This window comes from Marmota monax, unplaced genomic scaffold (assembly GCF_021218885.2).
Source record: "Marmota monax isolate L192 unplaced genomic scaffold, Marmota_monax_Labrador192_F-V1.1 WCK01_AAM20220418_F8-fsc00038, whole genome shotgun sequence".
In the NCBI taxonomy this organism is placed as follows: domain Eukaryota; kingdom Metazoa; phylum Chordata; class Mammalia; order Rodentia; family Sciuridae; genus Marmota; species Marmota monax.
The window spans coordinates 14644838-14655890 of record NW_026692498.1 but is presented as its reverse complement, the minus strand read 5'-3'; the positions used below and the strand labels follow the sequence as shown (position 1 = coordinate 14655890).

Sequence of the window (11053 nt, the reverse complement as noted above, 5' to 3'; positions counted from 1 at the left end):
GAAGTTGTGTACAGACCATAGAGAGGATGAGCCGGCCGGAGAGACTCGAATTGGGTCCAACGAGGAGACCGTCACATAGAGCGTCGACGACTCTGGAGGACCTGAGGGAGGGGGATTGTGGCGGTTCCAGTTCCCACCCGGATGGAAAGTGATCGGAATATGGGAGCGTGTAAAGTTCTATAGAAAGTTAGAGACGCTTCTTCACATGGAGACTAGGTTCTAAAGGGAAGTTATGTAGTTTCATTTTATGGGACTTGCTTCAGGGTCGTTGTGTGTATTGGGACGATGCTGTGCCCCTCCCACCTGCAAAATAGTTTTCTCTCTTGTAAAAAGTAGTCTGTCGGGCCAGAAGGAAAATACAGGGTTGAGAGAAAGGCTGCTTCCACTGGCTGCGAAGTGCGAAGGGAATGCGGGTGTTGGGGTCTGTGAGTCAGCCTACTGTTCTCAGCTGTACCCTGTCAAGTGGGACTGGATCCTTTTTGAAAATGTGTTCCCTGTCTACACTCAACATCTTCCCACCCATAATCACAATTTATGGATTCCCTGGAAGAGACTGGCAAGTGCCGCATCAAGTTCAAGTGCTGGTGTCAGATTTACCTTGGAGCCAGACTGATTTGAAACCACATCACTGGGGTGGCAGAAACCTGGCCCCCCCTCACATAGTCTCAGGGTGCATCTTGCAAAATCAGAGAAGGCCAGGCCTAGAAGAGGTGTTTATCTACTCGTACCACCCCCCCCCCCATACACACTTTATTTTTTCTACCTCTTTTGTAGATGAGAAAACTGAGACCCAGAGAGAAATTGCTCAGGGTCTCAATGAGTTGGCAGCAAAGTTGGAGACTAGAACCCAGATACCCTTAACAGCAGTCTGGTTCTCTTCCATCAGTCACAGTGGCTGGATGCTCAGAGTGATGGATAATATGTGTCCTGTAGAAAGAAAGAATATTTAAAGTCAAAGTTTTCCTGATACTCATTACACCAGCTTGCCAACTCCATCCTGGGGCTAGGAGACAACAGGAACACCCCATTGCTCCCTGAATGCACAGCTTCAGCCTTGGATTAAATAGCACTCTACACTGCCTAGCATTCTAAATCCAATTGTACTTAATACATATATATTTAGGGCCAGTGCACTTCTAGGGTTTTGAGGAAACTGGTGAACACAATGAAAATAGTCCTAGCCTTCCAGAAGCACATAATTGAAAAAATAATTCAGATAACTTGAGAGTGAAAAAAGAAAAAATAGGATAACTGCTATGCCACAGGCAGAGCTGCAGCCACTGCCAATGCAATTAGAAAGATGTGACTTGACTCTTCACTCACCCTGTTCTGGGAGACCCAGAAATATGTTCAAGAGACCCCTTCCCCAACCCATGCTATTGGAGGCAACTCAGAAAGGGAAGGAATGGCTGCAGAATTGGGTGGAATTAGGTGAACATTCAGAGTGAAGGGGTACTCAGCTCAGGCAGGCTGGGGGGTGGGGCATTGCAGGGGGCTTTAGGGAGAGCACAAAGCAGCTGGTGAGCTTAGATGAGGATGCAGCATATGAGAACCAAGCAGAGACGGTAGAGAGAGTGCAGATAAAACATGAGTCCCAGAGGGCCCTAGCCAGCTGCTTCCCAGGCAATCAGGAGCCCAGGACTGAAGACCCCACCCCTGTGGTGACATCATAGGGGAATGGGGTGGAGACGAATAAAAAGGGTGTCCCCCACCCTGGCCCTGGACTCTTGGCAGTCAGAGTGTCAAGAGCTGAGAGAGAGCCTGGGCATTGGGCTAGGGTTGCCTGGCTTACAGGAACAGGTTCTTCCTCCAGCCCCTCTAAGCTGTCCCTTCCAGGCCTTGATCGCCGTCTCCCTGTCCTGAGAACCTCGCTGTCCTGAGGCTGCCATCAAGCCCCTTCAGAGTGGCCCCAAGCACTCTCAGCATGAACTGCATATCAGACTTCTTTACCTACGAGACCACCAAGTCAGTGGTCGTGAAGAGCTGGACCATTGGGATTATCAACAGGGCAGTTCAGCTTCTGATCATCTCCTACTTTGTGGGGTGAGTCTGTGGTCCCTCAGATCCAAGGACTGGAGGGCGACTTGCTATCCTGCCCTTCCCCTCCTCCCTCAGTGCTACTGTCAAGCTGCTTGGGGGCTTCTTTTCTCTTGGAGGAAACATACATCTTCCAGGGAGCCTTGTTCCAAGGACTGGTCTCTGCTGCCACCACCCAGGATCTGGTCCCCAGATAGATTCTTTCCCCCCCAAAAATCCTCCACAGTTGGAGAGTGGTTTCTGAACACACGCTCCAAGGTATGTGGTCCTTACCCCGGCACTGCCCTCCAACAGGAGAGGTCCCCAGATGATCCATTTCCACTCTCCCTCTCCTATTCCCCGCAACCAGAAAAGAGGCAGACCCCACCCCACATCTTCCCATTCCCTCAGTCAACTCTTTTGGGTCCCATAAAGCAAGGAAGCTCAGAAAGAGGAAAGGGAAGGTGCGGAACCCAGAGAGAAGATGACAAGTTGATCAGGCTGATGTTGGGTGGGAGGGTAGGCTGGGGAGGGAAGAGATCTCTGGATTTGTTTTGGAATGAGGAGTTCCTTTCTGGCTTAGGTGGAAGGGAAAGAGATCTTGGAAAGTCAAGAAGCCCTTGCTCTGGGAGGGCAAAACAAAGGAGGGAACTGCCCCATGAGATGGAGAGAGACACAGGCACAAATAAATTAACAGTCAAAGTGATATTGGTGAGAAGAAAAGTAGTTTTTCTGAACATGGGGTGGGGTGCCTCCCTGAGAATCCAGAATTGCTGTCCTTTATCAAAAAGCGTGAATTCCCAACCTCTGCTTGACTCTGTGGCATAAAACTCATCCTGAGAGTTGCTCAGGAGCCTGCAAGGTCCAAACACTCCTTTCGGCCCCCACTCTTGGAGGTACACATCCCTACACCTACAAACACAAAGGACCATGGGGCAGACAATGGGGAAAATGCACGTTCTGTTCTTGTGGTCATTTCCACACACTGGTGGGCACCAGGAAATGCAGACAGAAACCTTGATGGTTTTCCTTCCTGGAGTGCTCTGGTCTCCCACTGTTCCTGGAGACAATGGGTCTGTGTGAGAGAGACAAGCCACTGGCAATGGAGTTCATGAATTAATTGAAGCAATTCAAAGAAGACGTCCTGTGTGCATGCCCATGCCGGCTGGAGCTGCGTGTGAGCAGGCCTGCTTGCCTGAAGGGTTGGAGTGGTGTGTGAGGAGGCGCGTAGAAAGGTGGGCAGATGTGATTTTTAAGCAATCTTTGCTTCATATGTTTGGCGAGAGCCGGATGGCTTTGGTATGTGGATGTTATAACAAGGCTGTATATCCAGTGCTCCTTATGGGATATCAGGAAGGGATTCAAGCTCTGGGATAGGATTAAATGGCCTCCAATCTCCCTTTCAACACTGAGGCTTTGTGAGAGGTGATGTTCGCAAATGTTCCATGTCTGCATCTACAGAGCTTGACTCAAAGTTGGTTCTTAACCTTCTCTGTCAGTGTGTCTATTTGGTGCCATGCGTGTTTACAGCCACAAGATGGTGTGTTGGTCCAGGTGAGTGCAAACGCTGTCTCAGCACATTCGCACCCTGGCCTGGCCCCCTTGGCTCCAGACAGGAGACTGATGGGGGACCGAGACAGCTGTCTCCTGGACCAGCCCACTCAGCTCCCACTGCCCTTGTCTGTTCCTCATTATGATCAGATCAGATGGGATCCTTCAGTTCTGGGGGCCGGAGGCCAGCCTTCTGGAGGGAGCAGGAGAGGCTCTGTGGCGTCTTGATACCCATCCCCATCCATCTCCCAGCCTGACAGCTCCCCACGGGGCAGTGTTACATCAGCTGCTCAGCTGCGTGTTCCTTGGCCCAGCCCCCTAGCCCGAGCCCATCTCTGTGTATGAGAACCCATGCACTATTGTGACCTTGGGAATCCATTGTTGTTAATTAGCAAAGATGTACCAAGTGTCTCTTCATGCCAGGCATTGGTATGCATGGAGGATAGAACTGTGAACAAAAGCAGACGGGGAGCCAGGCATGGTGGCGCACACCTGTCATCCCAGCGAACCAGGAGGCTAAGACAGGAGGATTGCAATTCCGAGGCCAACCTGGGCAACTCAGGGAGATCCTATCTCAAAAGATAATAAAAATGACTGAGGGTGTAGCTCAGTGGTGGAGCATCACTGAGTTCAATCCCCAGGGCCAGGGGAGAGGAAAGCAGACAGGGTCTTGAAGCTCATCGTGTAAGGCAAGAGGTGGGCATTGAGCCAGTCCTCGCCACCAACAAGTGTGGAATTTCATCTGTGGCTGAAAAGTGCACAGTGCCAGGAGAGCCGCTCCCATGTAGGTGTTTGACCTCAGGGAACTAAGGAAAGGTTTTTCTTGAAACGCCATGTCCAAACCAAGATCTGAAGAATGTCCCTGAAAGGAGCAACCAGGTTCAAGGAGGAAAGAAGGAGGGTCCAAGGCAAAAAACCCGCCTCTGCATAGGAGGGCAGGAAAAGAAGTTCATGGCCGAGCTGAAGGAGCAGAGGTCAGAGTCATGTAAGATGCAGGAGAACATCAGACTCTCAGAGAGCTCTCCTTTTTACAAGAAGTAACAGACAGGAAGAAAGCTACTGGAGCATTTCAACATGTGTGTGAGTGACTGAGGCTGAGAAGGACAGCCTTGATGAGATCCGAGCTGGGAAGACCACCTTGGCCAATCTACCCAGAGCTTGGGGGAGTAGGAGTGGATGGGAACAAAAAGGAAGGAGGGGAATACAGTCTGATGGAGAGATGAGGGCGCCTAGCCTCATAGAATTTGAAGGGTTCAATGCTGTGTTCTTAGCATGTAACTAAAACTTGAATATTTTTTCCCTGTTTTCTGAGCCGGGTAGACAGAATGCTCAGCCTTACCTAGTGGAGTGCAGCAGGAGGTGGCTATTCCTCTGTGCATTCACAGCACCACAGCCGCCTTATTCTCTTGGCACATGCTGTCACCCCCACCTCCAGCCTCAGTTGCTGTCATCACTGGTTTCCTTTACCCACCCCACATCCGCAAGAGGCCAGAATTTACCCCACATTTCTCCTGTCTTCTCTGGGCCCAGGTGGTAATCCCCAGTCTCCTCTGTGGGGTGGGACTTCCTAAGGGCCAGTCCCCTTTCTGGATCCTGGAAATAGAAGGAAATCCTTGGGGCCTGAGTCCCAAGGAAGTGCTGGCTGGTGCTGGCCTGACTTTGAAGAAGCTCCATTTCTGGTGACCTGCAGGGAGGGACTTTTGCAGTGCTTCAATCCTCCATCCCTCAGATGGACCAGCGGTGGGTTAGAGAGTCCCTGACCCATCACAGCCCTGCTCTCCCTGTTTCTCCACTGTACACACAAATCACCAGCTGCACAGCCACCCACTTGGGTTCAGAATATCCAGCCTAATCTCAGATCTTATATAGCCATTCGGCACCTAAAGCAAGTACAAGAATGGAGATGTCAGGTTTAAAGAGAAGAGCCTGAGTGCCACCTTCTTGCCCCCCGAGTACCTCTTGACTGAAGGTAGCACTCTGAACACCTTGTCAGAACATCGGGCAGCAAATTCTGTGGGCGGACCTGTTGGACCCGCCATCCTGCGGTCCAGAGAGAAATGCAACTCTCCTTCCTGCCTGCCCTCTCTACTCGGCAACTCCATAATGATACTGTGGAACACAGAGCATCAGTTAGAAGCCCAGTTCTGACGCCAACTAGGAATGGGACCTCGGAAGCATCCCTTTAGGCCCCTAAGTCTCAATCCCCAGATCTGGAAAATGGGTTTAGGAATACCTCCTCCCAGGGAATTATGTCACCAGGGAGGTGACACACGTCGAATACCTTGCCTGAGACGGTGACTCAGTAATACTCAGTAATAGATGGGACTATTAATATTCCACAGACTCCCCATCGCGCCTCCCCCTTTCCCTCTGCCCAGCTCACACCTTCCTAAGAGACCCCTCTCCTCCAAAACACACAACACACGCTCTTCACACCCACTCCCTGGCCTCCTCCTTGACTCCCTGGGGGTGGACGGGAGGGTGCTGGGATGCTGCTCTGGCCTCCTTCCTGCACATCCCACCTGCCAAGGAGCTGCCACCCGCCTTCCGCTCTATAAATAATAAACCAGGAACTCAAGAAAAAAATAAGTCAGAGCAGCAGAGTAAAATGCCAAGAATTGAAGGCTCAGTCCTGCCCCATCTCCTAAGCCCCAGCCTCTAGAGACGGTCTCAGCCCCTTTGTTCTGGAAATGAAGCAGCCCCTCATTTCCAAGCTGCCCTGATGACATTCTCAGCCCCGTGGGGCTACTGAAATTCTTCCACTTGTTATTTAACTCAGAGAGAGAAGTCTAATGTGGCCTCTCCTCCCCACTGGGGAAAGAAGGAGCCTTAGAGGAGGAGAGGGAAGAATGGGATTGGTTAATTGTTCCTCCGAGTCCTGAGCGCCTTCCAACTGAGACTTTCCTGAGCTCGGAGAAGCTTCCCCTGGTGATGGAGCAGGGGTTAGCAGGACAAGCACCAGGGTCCAGTTCAGGAGGGCAACTGTGCACTGGCTCTGAGCTGGGCACAGCTGAAGATGCTACAGTGAGGTGGCTATGAGTGGTCTGAAGCAGATTGCCTGGTTTGGGACCCACATACCAGCTGTGTGACCTTGGGCAAGTCTGCACACTCCTCTGTGCCTCAGTTTCCTCATTTGTAACATGTAGGTAATTATCAAAGCTGCCACACTGGCAAGGATTCATCAAAGGAGTCAGCTTAGTGTCCCATGTTGGCTATATGATAATGATCTGAACTCTTCTTCTCATCTGCATATGTTCCTGAACTTTAAGGACAGGAGTAGGGGTCTCCAGGAGCCATAACATTAGATCAACACAGAGAAATGTGTCCATTCTGTGGTCAGGTACACTGAGGCTTAGGAAGGGTGTATTTGGACTGTGGCTAACACTCTGGTGAGTGTTCAACATCATCATCAGCCATCATAGCTGGGAGCAGAAAGCCAGGGTCCCGGACCTCACTCCATCCATTCTGGAGGGCCCAGGACCAGGAGCTAATCATGCTGTCTGGATATCTACTCCATTTTTCTATATCAGGATGCTCCCTTCTCTTCTGCTAGAACATAACATGATGAATGAGATCCTAATGAAACTCCTCCCCTTCCCAAAAAAGAAAAGTGCTGGGGAGGTAAGGCACACAGTAGCACAGTGCTCCACAGAGGCCTGGTGTTCGTAAAAGCATTTACAGGCTTGTGAATAACTCTTAATGGCGCATTAATCAGGATGCTGCTGGCTCTAAGGCAGCAACAATAAAACAGGTAACAGGTTTGGAGCCATTTACCAGTGCTGTGCATGACCCCACCCCTTCTCTCCCACTCAACCATTCAGACTTCAAGTAACACTACAGAAAAATGATAAATATGCAGGGTGATTAATATGTTAACTAACAATATAACCATTTCACAATGTATACATATTTCAGAACTTTAATTGCACTCTGAAATATGTAAATCATTGCTTATTGATTAAAAAAAAAAAAAAGAATCCAAGTGAGTGAAATGCCATGTAGGGATCAGCTCCAGATCTTCACACTAAAAACCGAACAAGGAGCCACTTGCAAACATCAGCCTGTGTTTGCAGTGATCATGACCATGGTGTCCATCTTACAAGTGATAGTGACCCTCCCAGCATGTTCTGGGAGCTGCCCCCTCTGCATCTTCCAACAGTGGGGGGACCTTGAAAGTCATCCAGCTCAACCTCCACCGGGGAAGGGGTCTCCCCTTAACACACCTGGAAGGTCATCAACCAGATCTCTTTGGCCTTCCCAGCCCTTCAGTGCCACCACCTCCCACAGCAGCCCATCCATGGCGACTCAATGGTAGTTAGACAGCTCCTGGGCTTGGGATCCTCACCACCCCCTAATAAACACCTCAGGTCAGCTCAGCCCCAGGACTGCCTCTGCAGCCGCCCAGCCTAGGACTCCCACAGTTTTGTCTCAGTCTCCTGCCACTCATCTGATGCTGCTTTTCTACCCCAGTGAGATACAGAAAATGACCCTAACCCAGAATTTCCAAAAATACCTTCCAGAAGATGTCAGTATTTCTTCAAAACCGGCATCTATGCTTAAATAAGATTGGGAGGGGCAGGGGTTGTAGTGGTGGGTAGAGCACTTGCCTATCAGGTATGAGGCCCTGAATTCCATCCCCAGCACTGCAAAAATAAATAAATAAATATTTAAAAATGCAATTAAAAATTAAATTTTAGCAGATGCATTTGTCTGTTGAATGCACAGCATTTTTCAAACTTATGTGATAGGTTTTCTCATACATAGAATGGGGACAGTAACAGCATTTGCTTGCCATTGTGCCATCAGAAACAAACAGAGCATGTCCCTGGCTGGAGGGGGCACTGAACCAGGCTGAGAGTAGCTTGAGTTCTGAGGGCTGCGATGGTGACTGCGTGTGAAATGCAGAGGAGAGAGTTGTCGGGTATGTCTGCAGGCCCTGCTTGCTGCAGGCTAAATCCGGGAGAGTGGTGATGGGAGAAGGGAAGGGAGCCCAACTACAACCCCTGGGTCGCTCCACTGCTTTAAGCAGCAGGGAGAAGCCACTACAGGTAAATGACCACTTGGTGGCAGCACAATTCAAGGAATAAGTTTAATCCCCTGCCCCACCCCCAACCCCATTCCATTCACCTGCCAGGTAAAGAAGCAACCACTGCCCCTCTGTCCTCCTCCATCCTCACCTGACACTTGGAGGGAGGAAGGCTGCCAAGCACTCAGTTCCCAGGGGCCTTTGGTCTTTTTTTTTCCTGAACATCTACTATGTGCCAGGTGTTTAGGATACAGCCATGCACAGAGCTGGGAATGCACATGCTCTGCCCTCTGCCCCTTCTCTCCTGGAAGCCTGCCAGAGAAAGGACTCTATTATCAGCAGGAATGACTGTAAACCAAATTTTTAACAGGGCAACAGCTCTCAAAGGGGTGAACATTTGTTCTTAGGGGTAAAAAAAAAACTCACTCTTTGATGTATAAAGCACAAATATGCACCTGGTACATAAACAGGTATCTGTGATATTGAAGCAGGGAGCAATTATTTTTTTAAAATTCAAAAAAAGCTCCTTGGTGGGGGAAGGTAGGGAAACACTACTTTAAGTCCACCAGGGACTCACTAGGGTCCCACATCTCCAGTAAGGCCTTGTCCCTGTGCTGCCATAATGCTGGCCAAAAGAAGCCCTCTCCCAGCATCTTCTGCTAGGCCTATGGACCCTTGTCTGTCTCTCTGCGTCTCTGCTCTCCTGCCCCAGATGGGTTTTCTTGCACGAGAAGGCATACCAAGTGCGGGACACAGCCATTGAGTCATCGGTGGTAACCAAGGTGAAGGGTTTCGGACGCTATGCCAACAGAGTCATGGACGTGTCTGATTATGTGACCCCACCCCAGGTATGGTTTCCCTACCCTGGGGCCTGTAGATGCTCACATCTGGGGAGGGTGGGGAGGAGGGGGCTGGACAAGAAAAGTGCCCCTGGGACTCCCAAACCCGAATCAGTGGTGTCAGTAACCCGTAGAGGGCCTGTCCCCCTGGTTGCTGGGATTTGTGGGGCAGCTTGGGTCTGACCTCCAGAGTGCAGTTCTGGGCGTCCGAAAGCTGGGTTCCTCTCCAGGCTCCACCTTGACTCCTGCTGCAATCAAAACACAGCACCCACATGGGTGGTCAGAAAGAGCCGTTCGGATCCTAGCTCTGCCCTTTGTTAGCCCTGCCACCTTGGTCAAATCCCAGAGTCTCAGTTTCCCCCTCTGTAGAGTGGGGACAATAGCAGTCCCTGTCTCAAGATGGGGACTGTTGCAGGATTTTCTCTCCCTGCTTCTCCCAAGGGCACCTCTGTCTTTGTCATCATCACCAAGATGATCGTTACTGAAAACCAGATGCAAGGATTCTGCCCAGAGGTGAGGGGACAGAGGAGGTTGGAAGAAGGGGGTCAAAGAAAACAATGCTGTAGGGAGAGGTCGTCGGTAGGGAGGGCCTGGGTGCGAGCCTCCTAGCTGTGACTGGCACCTCCTCCCTCCAGAAGCCGCCACTTTGGGAGGCAGTGGGAGCCCAGGGGCTCACCAGGGCCAGGGAGGGTCCCTCACACTCCTGCGGTCCCATCTCCCCCCAGAACGAGGAGAAGTACCGCTGTGTGTCTGACAGCCAGTGTGGACCTGAGCGTTTCCCGGGTGGGGGTGAGTCAGCCCCTTCCTCACCCCTCCCATTCCCAAGCTGTCCTTGGGGGCAGCAGATCCCTGGGAGCCACCCTAGGAGCAGGCAGAGAACCCGCCTATCAATTCAGCATTTGTGGAGGCTCCCTGGGTGCCAGACCCAGAGGGACCTATGAAGGTGCCCCCAAGAGGAGTGTGAAGTCTAGGGACGCAGAGCCAGGCAGGGGCACAGCTAAGTGGCATGTGCTGTCCAGGGAAGGGAAAGCACAGGAAAGGGAGAGACTGGTTCTGAGAGAGTGGCCCTGAGCCTTCCTGGAGGCAGTGGCATTTGGAATGGGCCTGAAGACAAGTGGGATTTGGCAGGACAGAGATGGCTTCAGGCCAAAGGAGCAGCTCCAGCTCAGAGGTGAGGAAGAAAGAGCTAGAAAGATAGGGGCTCCGGGTGCTGGGGCTTAAGGAGCTGTCAGAGGAGGGTGTGGACTCTCCTTGGTCTGGTCTGCAGCTCAGGAGGAGAACAGGGAGAGAGCTGTACTGTGCAAGCACACAACAAGAAATAGAGGGTCCGTTCCTTGGCAGGGTCCCTGGGGCAGGGGTGGTCTCTGATGAGGAGGGGGAAGGGACTGGAAAAGAGCAGGTGGCCAACCAGCCTCAGTGGCTCCTCCCTCGCAGGGATCCTCACTGGCCGCTGCGTGAACTACAGCTCTGAGCTCCGGACCTGTGAGATCCAGGGCTGGTGCCCCACAGAGGTGGACACCGTGGAAATGTGAGGTCCTGCGCCAGACGGGAGGAGAGAGGACCCCACCTAGTTCCTCTTTGCCAACGTGGGGAGCTCTGCATCTCTGAGCTTATGGAGGGT

The 11053-nt window shown here is 51.5% G+C and overlaps 2 protein-coding genes across 2 annotated transcripts in view; both read left to right on the top strand.

Annotated features, from left to right (window-relative positions):
• The window catches only part of Serping1 (serpin family G member 1), a 258370-nt gene that overhangs the window by 30780 nt on the left and 216537 nt on the right, over positions 1-11053 (top strand). The window lies entirely within an intron of this gene.
• Positions 1816-11053, top strand: part of P2rx3 (purinergic receptor P2X 3) — a 30183-nt gene continuing 20945 nt past the window's right edge. Inside the window, exons 1-5 of the mRNA XM_046444622.2 lie at positions 1816-2043; positions 9306-9441; positions 9874-9945; positions 10158-10221; positions 10867-10960. Of these exons, the coding sequence (XP_046300578.1) occupies positions 1925-2043; positions 9306-9441; positions 9874-9945; positions 10158-10221; positions 10867-10960 (485 nt within the window). The 5' untranslated portion in view covers positions 1816-1924. The remainder of the gene's footprint in view (positions 2044-9305; positions 9442-9873; positions 9946-10157; positions 10222-10866; positions 10961-11053) is intronic.